The following is a 13,688-nucleotide window of genomic DNA, read 5'->3' on the forward strand; positions in this document are numbered from 1 at the left end:
GAAAGCAGAGTGCTGAAAAGCCAGTAAAACCTCACGACTCTGAAGGAGAAACAGCATGCTGAAATGTTGGAGGAAAACATTTTTAACCCGTCACCTTGGACTGCGGCTCTGAAGAAAAAATTTCCATCTCGGGCTCTTCTTGTTTCACGTGTCCAGGGATGACGTGTGGTGGGCTTCTGGGGAGTGTAATTTGCAACTCGGTTACTCTGTGATTGCCTGAGTGGGTTTTGTGCTTGTCTGAGTATGTGATAGGACAGATGAGGATGTTGGACAATATTAACAGCAGCTTATCGTCTCCAGAGCCCGGCATCGCCCATAAAGGAAGATACATCTACCTGGAGGCACTGCTTCAGGGAGGTGCTCCGTGGGGATTCACACTGAAAGGCGGGCTGGAGCATGGGGAGCCATTAATCATCTCAAAGGTATTTTTCTCTTTTAAATGAAACGCGAGCAAGTCAGGAGCGGTGCCCCATTTAAAGGGTGAGAAGCGTAAAATAAAGCTGAAGTGTTGCGTGTGACACTGCATTTGGCTGGCTTGCAAGCTGAACACTTGATTCGAGTCGGTAGTTTTGCACAGGAGCTACGTATGTGAGCAACATGTGAGAGCTCTCGGCATTGTTTAACTCTCCAAGTGCAGGTTTTGTCCCACAGGAAGTGTCTCAGCTTGCAGAAATTGGCTCTTTCGCTGCTGTGAAGGGGAGTGAGTGGGGGACTTTCATGAGGTGATGTTGTGTCACGTAGTTGTAGCACATCTGAGCGTGTTCAGTAATTCATCACAGCCTCTTCTGAAGAGAAAAGAAAGTGCCTTAAGTCACATGATATGATGTTGGCTAATTAGAAGTGTGTGGGGACACAGAATAATAAATACTCGAGCCTATTTGGTATGTGGGTATTATGCTATGCTAGAGGTTTTCTCACCCTATGTACTCTCTATATACTAAATGTCTATTAAGTTTGTTATGTCTTCAAGATTTTTATTATTCTAATTATTCACAATTGAGTATTGTCAGCAGGCAACTAGTAGCATAGCACACACGGTTATTTAGGGGGGAAAAGAACTGGAGAAAGAGTTCCTCCCTCTCATCAGATCTGGGCTGTTAAAAGCAGCCGGGTACCTCAGGATGCAGGTGCTGGATTTCCAGAAGTATCAGACTTTATTTATAACTATCTAAAATATGTTTGACCTGTAGCCCTGAAACTGTTTTGCAAGTGGGATGTAAGTAATTCTGAGATGTTACCTGTATTAATCACATTTCTCTGTCATGGGCCTGCATTCTGCTTGTTTATAGTATGGATTTATATAGTGAGCTGCTGGGTGCATGTCCATACTCATGTCTAATCTTACTCTCTCACGTAAGCTGGGATGTATGAGGGGAATTCAAGGGATCAGAACCAACATGGGCTAAAAGAAAATGCTGATGCTCTAAGTCAGCGTTACTCAAATCCTGCAACTCCCTGTGCAAGCATGTTCACAGGAAGACTCTCAGCTGCTTGCACAGTTCACCTGAAAGAAAGTATTTGTAACTAGTGCATCAAACAAAAGAAGGGAGACTGTCCTAAAAGTTCTTTCAGCATAAAGGGATTGTAGGAGTTTCACATCATCGTGTTTCTTGCAGGACCTGCTTGGGGATAGTTTGGCATAGCCACGTGAAACAGAACTAGCTTCACCACAAAGGGGGGTTATCTTTCCATTTTATAAACACGAGGGGCTCACACTTGCTTTTACTGGGACCGTTCTGCGTTTGTGAGGAAAAAGTTTCTTTTTGCTTTGACATTCTTTAGAGCACCACTTTCTTTTTCATTTTTTTAATTGGGGGCAGGGAAGCAGAGAGGAAGAGAGATGGCTCTGGCTGCTGAGCATTAATTAATCCGTGGGATTTGGTTTCCACAACAACCAGGCCCCTTAATGTCAAACACGCCTGGAGTGTGCGTAGTGCCACTGGGAGCTGTATGACTTGTGCCTGCCTTCTGTGAAACAGCACTGCAAAAACGTGGTGGGGTTTTTTTTTTGGTTGTCTTGAGTTTTGGTGTTTCTTTTTCTATTTTTTTTAAACTTCTAGCTACTGCTTGGTTTGTGCTATCAATGTTTGTGCCTCATTGTTTCTCTCATGCATCAGTGATGCAGAGCTGGAGCGCGTGAGAGCTCATGCAGCACCTATAGTTGTTTCCTGGTTTCCACTTTCAGCTGAGAAATTCCTCTTGTTTGAATTCATGATGTGCTCTTCATAAATCATTGCATATTAGTCATTTAACTAGTTAAGTATTACTCTTCTGATTATATGGTGATGAAGATCTGTGAGGAAATGATAAATTGCATCAAGTTACAGGTTAAATTCTGTACTTGCACAAGAGTACTGGTGGAATCATGATTTGGGTTGCAAGGGACCATTAAAGATTGCACTGCTCATGCATCTTAGCAATGATCCAATAACAGTACAAAATAGTATTACCTATAAATAGCAGAAAATGTGGGTGCTGGTTTTATCATTTCTGAAAATGTGGATGCCAGTTTTAAATTCCAGATCATTCATAATTAAGGTGGGAGTCTGACTCCCTATTCTGTTTTGGCAAATACATTCTATTTATGTCCACTTAACTGTCTGTTTGAATTGACAGAGTGGTGTTCAATGGCCCCAGTGTAAATAAAAATGTGGATTTCTGCAAATATTTAAGCTGGTACCATGACAGCTTGCAACATGGCTTGAAGCAGCCTAAGTAACAATGATGTATTGTTATAGAATACTAGAAAGAATTCAGACAGAATCTATTTGAATACAGTAGTTCTTTCTGGACAGGAGGAACTGCTGCTCGCTAGGGACCAGCAAGTGTTGGCCTCTGTCAGCTTCAGACCAGTGGCTGGGATGGAAGTTAAAAGCTCAGGTGAATGAATTTACTCAAGGCCCTGGATGCATGAAAACTGGTACTTGCAGCCCTGTGCAGATCTTTGGAAAGACAGATTTTTCCACCAGTAATATGCATGAAATTACCCAAAAGCAATGGGGGCAACAACTGGCAATGCAAAATGCAGAAGCCACCCGTGTGCTCAGCTCTCAGAAGGGGCTGGTTTAGAGATCTGATTACTGGAGTTTTAATGTCACCTGCAAAATAAGAACATATTATCTACCCCCTTTCAGTAGCAGCTCCTTTCCTGTGTAGATGTGTCACTGATTTCTCAGTCTGGGGGGGTGTTAGTGCAGAGATAGGGGCACTACAGTTAAACGTGCTAGTAAATGCTTTGCTGAATCAGCTGTGATGCTCAGCACATCATGTCATAGAATCATAGAGTGTGTGAGGTGGGAAGGGACCTTCAAAGGCCATCTAGTCCCACCCCTGCAGTGAGCAGGGACATCTTCACTAGAGCAGGTTGCTCAGAAACCCAGCAAGCCTGACCCTAAATGTTTCTAGGGATGGGGCCTCCAGCAGCTCTCTGGGCACCCTGGGCCAGTGACCCACCACCCTCAGAGTGAAGAACTTTTTCCTAATGTCCAACCTAAATCTGCCCTGTTCCAGTTTAAACCATCACTCCTTGTCCTATTGCTCCATGCCCTTGAGAACAGTTCTTCCCCAGCTCTCCTATAGGGACTGGAAGGCCACTATAAGGTCTCCTTGGAATCTTCTCCAGGCTGAACAAGCCCAAATCTAAATGAACTTGTCAGAAATATTGTGCAGCTAACACGAACTTAGGTAGTTAAAACAGATGTCCTGCTATTCTTTTTCCCTGTGGAAAGACAAACCTGTAGGGAAGCAGTTTCATGACAGCTAAATCAAAGTCCTGATTCTGAATGATGAATTGGGACCTGACTTCCTTTGGCATCAAAACCATGATAATACCTAGAAGAAGCAAACCCAGATTCCATTTGCATGTTACTTTTTTGGCTCATCCTGAGCTCTAAGGTCAGTATTGCATGAGTGAAAGCACTGACTGTTCCAACGGGTAACAGGAGTGTTCATTCCCTCTTGATTTCCTGCAAGAATGTTTGATTCAAGGCAATTACCTTTTTTCAGTCTCAATCCTTTTGGAGCCAGGCAAACTATTCTAGCCATCTGCTTCTCATTGCTCCACACAAAACTTTGGAATAGTTTTAGCTGTTGTAGGCCTCTGAAATGCCCTTTTATTTTGAGCTCCATGTTGATGATACTAACAAAGGAGTTGTTTGCTCTTGCCTAGGAATTGAAGCACCTAAAGTGTTTTTTTCTCTGATGGTGCCTGTGTGGGAACACTGTTCACATGCTGTGCTGCAGCCCATCGGTTCCCTTCACTCAAAAAGGATAGGTCATTTACGGGGGCCTCATGCCACAAGCATGACAGACTCAGAGGTTTACCTCTCAGCGGGGATGCAGGAAGCAATGGAAGTTTAATAATAATGGGAATAGCTCAGGACAGAACTTGAGAAATACTTCTGAATTCTTGTAAGGTGTTTAGACCTTGTTAGCAGCCTTTCTGAGAAACGAATAGCCCTCTAGCAAGCAGGGCTTACAGGACCTGGATCAGGCTGTCTTCCACAATGCTCCTGTGCCTGTGATACTTCTCTTTTCCATTATGATGCCTTGTTCACCTCACTTGGATGAGCTCATAGAACAGTTGGTGATACGTAACAAGAATTGTTCACCATTCTTGACAAAACAACCCGCAAAAAGGCCATTCTGGGCCTCAGCTGGCCCAGAGACACTTATCCCTGCCTCTGATCAAAACACCCAGAGTCAGTTTTCTCCCATTAGGTCAGTACCAGGAGCTTGTTGCTTTCCCCAGAATTCCCAGAGTCCCCATAAACAAAGTTAAACCTAGCTTATGTGCTGACAGGCAAAGTTTCTTTGCAGCCATTCCCCATATCCCTGTGTGTGACAAATGGCAATTTAGAAACTGCTAACCTTTTTGTAGTGGTGCAAGCCCATAAAAGATGGTTGATGCTCACGTTAGAGAGGCTTGTCCGAAGTTGGCAGAGACAGGAGACACTTACTTGCCTGTGCAAGAGGACCTGAAGCTGAGCCAGAGGCATGGTGACTCGTTCTGTGATTGTTGAGTTACTTGAAATTATTTCTATTTTGAAAGTTTCCACACGTACTCTTGTACTGCTTTATTTATTCTCCTCACTGCTGCAGAATAGCTCGGGGCCTCTCTGTTGTTTCAAAAATACCCCTTTATCTCCCAGCATCCTGTGAGTGGGCTGAGGAAGGTTTCCATTTCAAAGGCATTGTTATGCTCACCCCTTCTTGCAGAGCATTTTCTGCACTGGTTATGCATTTAGGGCCCTGGATAGGGATGTTGCTTATATATACAGAGGGTCGGTCCTTAAGACTGTGTTTTTTCTTGTGTAAGAGCTGCACCAGAATGGTGTTTAAGAGTCACCTTATTGCTGATCTTGTACAGTTTAACTACATCAGCTTACAGGACGTGGAGGGTCTGTTAGTCCTTCACTTCTTATATGCTCTGGGGAATGCAGTGAGTGAGTGAACATTAAGTGGGCAGTAATTTGTCCAGGACTAAACAATAATGTCATTGCTTGTGCTTGGTCTCAGTTGCAAGGCAGGTGGAAAAAGTGGTCCTGAGAGCAAAAAGAAATACAGAGCTGTACTGACCAGCATCCTGTGTGGGTTGTAGTGAAAAGATGAGACACCAAATCGACCTCATCAACAGAAATGATTTCTTCCTGATTCCCCTCTCCCTGCCCCCCAGGACTTCTTTTAGCTTGGGCACCTGAGAAAGCTGTGCTCTGTCTGCTGATGTAAGGGGTTCACTGTGCAAAGTCATCTGCCTGCACACCCGACTCCTGTTGCTGTTCTGTGCCCTGATCCTGGACAGCAAGGACACGTGGATGATGCAGACCTTTGCTTCCAGAGAGGCAAAAGGGAACCGATGCTGTAATTGTTTCAGAAAGCAGAGGGGTAGTTCCTCACCACTCCTCCTTGTTTCTCAGGGCTCAAATTAGGGCCTCACGAAAGATGGCTGATGCCAGTGTAAGGGACAGGATCATCCACCTTTCCTTAAAGCTGGGGAGCTGCTTGCTGAACAGGCTTCTATTGTCAGCCCCCTGCATTAGGCTGCTGATCGTTCTCCAGCACAAAACCACTTCTGTTCGCTTCCCCAGCGCTGAACTGGCGAGTGCAGACAAACCGATGGACTGACGTGAGCAGTGGCTCGCTGGGCACTGCTGCAGCACCAGCAAAGCCAGTGGGAGCTTTTCAGGCTGCAAATGGGCTGCCTGAAGGAGTAGGAGTAGTGCCAGTTGGTGATGCATCACCATGAGCCCATCTACCCAAAGTACTGTGCTGTCCTTATTAACAACAATCAGCATAGACACGTCCCAAGGTACACAGACAGCTCTGTGATGCAGCGTTTATGAATGTGCATGTGGAGGGAAATTACCCTTGAAAAAAGCCCTCCTTTTGCGCTGAGACCAGGTGGGGATGATGACTGACAGGTGTCTGTCTCCAGTTGGCCAGTCATGCTTTAGTTACCACCTTCCCAGAGATCGACACAAGCTACAAAGTTTTGGTTCAAATCCACAGGAATGGCTGGTCTGAAAGATCATTTCCCCACCTCTGCATTGCAAGCACCTGATTTACAGAGGACTTTATGCAGTGTAATAGCCTTCAAAGTCGCAGAAAGGTGTAATAAAAGAACTTTTTTCTTCTCAGGTTCTTGGGTAGGGAGGAATCTTGTGTGATTAAACACAACGTGTAGTCCGTAGGGTTAAGAAATGGACCCTTTGTAAATCCTGCCCTGGCTTTAGCTTACATGGAGATCAGACAGAAAAATGCCATGTATCCTTGTTTGCTTGGCTGTAGCAGGTGTAAGCAGAATTTAGATTTACACTGATCCTAGAATGAGAATCACAGAATGCAGTCTTTAAATCAGTGTTTGTGCAGAACAGGTGATTGCTTAGGAAAGGCTCTACGACATTCAACCTTTCCCACGCTTCTTGGGAGCCCAAGGCATAGAAAGAGAAACTATCATCGATTACAGAGCTGGAGCTGAGCTAATCTCATATTAAATTTCATCAGTATTTGCCTTCAGGATCTTTTAATGAAGCTGAAAACTGTGGAGCGTGAATCCAGTATGGATCCATTTTGCATGAACTCCTCAGACTTTGTGGGGGAGCTTTGAATGTGAAAATGAGCTGAGCTGTCATTTGTTTGCCAACAGACATAGGCTGTCAACAAAAAAACACCCAGAGGCCTTTGAAAATAGTCTGTTAAACCACAAAATCTTTGTCACCTACTCATGTATTTCCAAAGCCTTGAGTGGGTCACCATCTGGTAGCAGCAGACAGCACCCAAGGCCAGTGTCAGGAAACCCTTCCTGGCCACCCTGGGCACACTGCTGGCTTGTGTTCAGCCGGCACTCACCCAACACCCCCTGGTCCTTCTCTGCCTGGCAGCTGTCAGGCCGCTCTGCCCCAAGCCTGGGGACATGAGACCCTTGGGCAGCCCCAACCAGCACATACCAGTGATAGAGCAAGACTTGCAAGATATTCAGAGATTCCCTGAAAATGTGCCTTGGCTGGAGCAGGATGCTGATCACTGCTGTGTGTCAGGTGAATATCAGTTAGAAAGTGTGGATTTTCAGCGTACCAAATATGTTTCTCATTTCCCTTTTAATCTCATCTCACATAAGCTGCTGTATCTGTGTTTGTGTCTCACCCCAATCTTTCCTTCCTTCTTTGTAGGCCTGTTTAAAACCCCCAGCTTTGGCTCACTTACTAGGTCCCTGTTTCTGAGGGACATCTGGATTGTAGCCTTCAGACGGACTCGACAGAACCCTAGCCCTTTAAAGAGACTCAGCTCAGAAGTTGTTAAATGCCAAGAAGCATCTTTCCCCTGTGGAAATACAATCCGTGTCGGTGTGTCACACTTAGCACTTGGAGTGCAAAAACATCTTCCTAAAGGTTGCAAATCTCTTTTAAGAAAGAGAGGGCTTGTGTTGGCTCATTCACATGGCTGAGTTGGAAATAGAGTTGTGGACTTCCTATTTTCAGCCAGGCACTGCCTAAAGCTGTTTCCCAAGCTTTTGTTACATTGTCATGAACTTAAAAATACCCCAAATGAATAAATGATGCCAAGTTTCTTGGTCGAATGAAATTAGGAAAAGGACAACAGGAATAGACAAGACCAGCTTACCCAGGACACAGCTTGTTAACAACCTGACTGGTATTCAAGCATAATATTAATTTTTCACACTTGCATTAAAAAATCCCACCAAAAACTAAATTCAACCCCCAGTGAAGAGTGATTCCTGCTGATAAGAAAATCACTGTGCTTAAATTCATTAACAGAATAGGCTGTGGGATACATTTCAAAGCACAGGGTGAGAAATAAGCTCCCAAATCCCATTAAGAAATAACAGGATTTATGTGCATTCCTCCCATATATTAACTTTCCCCTCTGGAAACGTCTTGTGCTGAGTTGGTGCCGTTTTTCAGGCAGGTGCAGTGTTTTGCAGTTCCCACAGCCCTCTCCAGATAATCTGCCAGCCTGAAAGCCATTCCCCATTCTCACTCAAGAATGGGGATTTTCCAAGGCACGGATGACTGACGAGTTTGGCTGACAAATGTCGTAGCTCCCTGTGCTACAGGGATTCAGTTCCACATTCTGCCATGATTCCATACACAGCTTTGCCCTCTCTGTTTCAGTGGTTGAAATGCTTTAAACACCAGCCAGCAGAGACAGAAGAGAGAGTAGTTTTCAGTAGTGATTTTCAGTATGGAGTCATTTCTGAACAGGTCTTGACATATAGCGGTACAATTTCTGATACCCTGATCTTCAGGGACTTGGTTTGTATTTGTATTGGTTAGCTTGTTGGTTTTTGCTAGCAGGTTTTTCATCTTTTTATTGAAGGCAAGATTTTGAAAATATGACAGATCTTCACATTTGCTGTTTCTTCTAAGAGTTTTCAGGAGTTTGTTTCCTTTTAAGAGGCATGGATAAATGTCAAACGTTCATTCACATAAGGTAAAAGTATTGTGGATATATTTGCTGGAGAAATGACAAACAAATCCATTTCAAACAGTGGAAACAGCTTTGTGGGGCAGAAGGGAGCCACATGTGTCTCCAGAACCCCTGAAGAAGATGTGCAATGTAGCAGGAGGTGTTTCTTTCAGAAAAACTGAAAGAATAAGTTGCAGAAAATTTCCTAACACCTGTGGAGAACTAGTCCTGAACTACAGGTAACACTGATCAGAGTGTTACCTGTAGTTGTATGGAAGTGCTTTCCTTGGGTCGCTGTTCAACCTGTAATCAGTAGTTACTTTTTCCTAGTGTGGTAGTGCCAGCAGGTCACAGGTGAAAACCATGACCCCTTTATGCTGTTTATGAGCATAAGAAAAAATTCTGCTTCCAGGCATTTAGAATTTATAGTTGGTATCCAGTCATGAGGTGTAAATATAAAACCAGGGTGAGTCTGCAGGCCAGTGCTACCTCAGGTAACAGTGATGTTGCCTGGAGTTTATGCATTATTTAATGTTGGGTGTTCAGGTGGTTACAATGGCACAATAATCATGTCCTTGGAAACCTGCAGTAGTGCCGGGCACATGATTGCTGTATTTTAATTTGTCCTGGAAAAATGTGCATTATTTAAAAGAATGCTTCATTTAGAAAAGAGGATTGGTCCCTCATGTCAGACCTCATGTTTTCATACATTGATTGATGACCGGTCTTGCCACTGGACTGAGAGAGACCCACATTTCTCAAATGCAGTCTCATAGAAACTGGGAAATGAGCTGATGGAATTCAGACCAAAGATCTGGTTGTTTTCCAGGAGCAAATACATGGCAAGATGCATTTCCAGTTTCAAGAAAGAGGCTTGAAATGGAGAAAGAAATGCAAAACATTTAGACACAGAGGGGAGAATCTTCATTTTATCAATGATCCAGCTCCCTCCCTCCTGCCCTGCTCTGTTTCATGCTTGCTCAAAAGCAGTTGCCAGTGTTTGTTGAATAGTGTCAGCACAGAAGGGATGCAGCCACTGACCTGACTATAAGGCAACGGCAAAAGGTTAGTAGAATTAGTCTTGTACTGCAGACTTGTATTAATAGTTGTATTGTGGTGGTGTTGGCACAAACTCTGCAATTAAAGAAGTTGCTGGCACTCTTCCCTAGGTTAAATTACTACTGCTGTTCCCCCTGCTTGCAAGTCAATGAGTACAACACTTTTGGGGAGGCGAGTTCAAACATTTTTGTTCCTTGGGGATTCTGCACATTTGTGATTTTGAGCTAAGAGGTTTCTGTTGGCTTTCCAAGCAGACCTCTGCTGTTGTGCTGTCCCTGCTAACAGCCCATGCAAACTAATGCTGGGAGAACCAAGCAGAGGAGGAGGTGGGTGAGGGGGAAAGACACAACAAAAGACCAATGTAGAAACAAATGCCCTTAGACGGGGTCCTCGCTTTCTCTCATGCCCAGACCCACAGATCTTTCTTAGCACTGGGTTATTGTTGTGGAGGATTAGGTTTCCATCACAGCTTCATCAGAGGCAACTAACCCTTTTTATCAGTCCAGAAGGACAGCCACAGGGCGGGCTATCCCTGCCTATCCTTGCCCAAAATTGCAAAGCAGACACTTTCCAGCCCAAGGCCCTCCTTCTGCTCCTGCTTTAGTCAGTGGGTTTGATCTAGGGGCCCACGTACTCCTCTGAGCTGTTCTGCAGGGACCACTCACAGCAATGCACTTCCCCAGTCCTGCCTGCCAGAAAACTTTGTACTTACATTTATTAACAGTTCCTCCTGCTTTGGGTAAAGGAGTCCTCACGCTTCCTCCCAAATCTGTCTTTAATTTAGCAACAGATGTTGGCCTACCAGACAGTACCTATGTCTTCACCTGCCCGCTAAAGGGTAGATCTACAGATCGCTCTTCCTTGGCATGTCATAACTTTGTTCTTCTACACTGTTTCCAGTAAAGCTATGGAGTCACCTACAGCCTGACTTCTCCTTGTGACCTACATTAACACTAAGGTGCAGTCCAGTCCTTTGAGGTAGCAAACTGTAAATGTCAGACCCAAGAACTGGATGTACTTCAGGCTCTCATCTCCCCGTGGCCTGAAATGTGGCACGTTGGGGAGACTGTGCTACTTGCTGTATGAACTGAGAGAATGATTTTCTGAGAAACTGGTATTGTACAGAAAAATGTCTAGGGAGAAGCTTCACCTGTGCTTTCCTTAAGACTCGTGGTTATTTAATCGATCATCAGATGTTAATAACATTTAGAGGATCCCTCATCTGCCAGTGACATAATCTTTCTATGGCTTTTATCAATGATTAGTGGAGATTAATGGAGAGTGAGCCATTAGCACGTCAGTAGGAGTTGGAGATTGGGAGAAAAGAGTAAGCAGAAACAACAGCAAAAGTGCACTTGTGTGATCCTGTGTCTGTGGGACTTCTTGTGTATCTCATCAGCTACTAAAACAAAAGGTTCCTCTGCTGGTTAGAGCTGAAGAGAACCAGGGTGAGCATCTGTTGTTCTATATGCTTTATTATTCTGGGGTGTTTTTGTCAGCTCTCGTTAGCTTAATGGGTTGGACCATGTCACTCCTTGGATGGGAGACTCTGAAGCACAATGAGAAATGACACAAAGTGGTTTGGTCCATAGCCCTGCTCCCTCTGAGTCAGTGCTGAATCACTGACCCAGCAGAGGTTGAGGTGGAGAGGGTGCGATAGCACTGCCCTGTGATGAGATACTATAGAAGGTCAGGCAGTGGCATATTACACTGGGGGGGGAGGGGGAAACACCATCCCTTGAGTCAGATTCTGTTTGGGATAAACTGCACACCAATGCCAGCAGCGTTGTCTCATTTTGCTCTTGTTCTGGAGCAGCTAAGGGTGGCAGGTAGCTGGTGTGAGGCGCTTCGATAGCAGATGGCAGTGCCTGCAGTGAAGTGGTGTGTTGCAAGGCTCCCTACAGCAGTGAGATATCCTTGGCCATCTTCAGTAGAAGTACCTAGAAGTCTGCAAGGCAAGGTTACTGCACCAGAGTAGGTGTTAAAAGTATTTCCTGAAGTAGCTGGAGGTCTGAATAAATGCATGTTCTTAAAGTCAGAAATGTGGGAGCTAGGAAGGGCAGCCAGAGTTAGAAAGACACCTCTCTAGGCGTGAGAGACTGTGCCTTTCCCAACTCTGCATATATCCCTGCAACCTCCCTGGCAAAAAAAAAAAAGAATTAAAAAGAAGATGGACAAAAGGGAAGTGTAGTTGTCTCATAGCTGCTCAACAGGCAACTCTGAGATCCTTCTGGCAAGATCAACTGAAGCTGAATTTGTCATTGTTTGGCTTGTGTCACCCAGCTGGTCGGGTCAGAGAGCTTCTCTGACCTGAGTCCACAAGTGATGGACAGGTCTGTAGAGGGCATTATCACAACATAATCACATGGAATGAAAGAAAAACCGTGTGTGCCTTTCTTAACTTTTCCTCCCCTGTCCTGCAAATCTTTAGGATAATGCATCTTTTCTTATTTTACCCAGAATCTGTTAATGCTTCTGTTATGTAATAAGGTATTCACAGCAAAATATGGGCTGGAGAGCAGTAAATGGAGCTCTTCCAAGGACCCTCCAAGATGGGCAAAGATTCTGTTGTACTGCTAAAGGAAGCATTAATCATGGTCAGAAATATTTCCTGCTGGGTTGTAGTGCACTCTCTGGTTTCCTCCACCCCCCGGGCACCAGTGGAAGTTCTAACTGACAAGGAGGTGGGTTTGTTTTTTGGGTTTTTTCGGTTTTCCTCCTTTAAGTTAGCTAAATTGGTTTTGGAATAGAACAAAGGCTCTGTAAGCTCTTAGTGGTATTACCGCTCTTGCCAAAACCAGCAGCAGCCAGGAAGAAAAATGCTGGAAACCCAAAGCCCCTGATCAGAAAGAGACCAGAGGAAGAATACTGTTGGCCTGGAGACTTTGAAATTCCTCGTATCTCTTTGTATATCTGTACCTGTGTGTTGCTGGGTTGGGGGCAGACAAAAAGAGCAGAAAAAATTAGGGTTTTGTATAGAAATGAAAAGTTTTGTTCAACCCTGTAAAATAAATACAGGTGAACTTTGAAATGAAAATGCTAATTGGAAACAAACCTGAAATATTCCCCTTTAAAAATGCCAGAGTTAAAAGTTTCAGTGGTTTGGAGTTGTTCTTCCTTCCCTGCCTTTTAGGCATCAACACCATTTAAACACCGTTTCCTGCACTTAACCTGCATGTGGAAGCAGCCCTGTTCTTGCCACTCAGAATCAAACTGTAGCTACGTAATGATGCCCCACTCTCCTGAAAATACAGCTTTAAAACAAAGCTCTGCTTGAACATGGAGCATGTTGGACTTCAGATGACATGTGAATGATGTTCCTAGTTATCTTTGTGGCTTATTTTGGCCTTTTGTCTCCCGGTGAAACAGAGATGAAACTTCCCAGAATCCTCCTTTAAGATCTTTCCTTGATAGTCCCTTCCCAGAATCCTCCTTTAAGACCATTCCTTGATAGTCCAAGGGATATATTTCACTCCTAGGAAAGTTTAGGTAGTGAGGATGTGTTTTCATCGAGGAACAGATGGGGTAATATCCCAGGGTGTTATTTCTGGGCATTTTGTATTTCTAATGCAATTCTGATGCGTCAAAACACATCTTGTACAGGGGTATGCAGTGATACCCACCCGTTTGTGCTGTTCCTCCTTTTCCTCTTGTGTACAGCAGTATTAGGGGTGGATGGGAATCCTGTGTGCTGCGTAGTCCGA

At 44.4% G+C, this 13,688-nt stretch overlaps 1 protein-coding gene across 1 annotated transcript in view; it reads left to right on the forward strand.

Moving 5' to 3' along the window:
- Positions 1-257: 257 nt before the first annotated feature.
- Positions 258-13,688, forward strand: part of SHROOM3 (shroom family member 3) — a gene marked incomplete at its 5' end in the record, with an annotated part of 133,130 nt that continues 119,699 nt past the window's right edge. The window contains one exon of the mRNA XM_084262730.1: positions 258-422. Coding sequence (XP_084118856.1) covers positions 258-422 — 165 coding nt within the window. The remainder of the gene's footprint in view (positions 423-13,688) is intronic.

This window comes from Gallinula chloropus (genome assembly GCF_964237585.1).
Source record: "Gallinula chloropus genome assembly, chromosome: 4".
Classification (NCBI taxonomy): Eukaryota; Metazoa; Chordata; class Aves; order Gruiformes; family Rallidae; genus Gallinula; species Gallinula chloropus.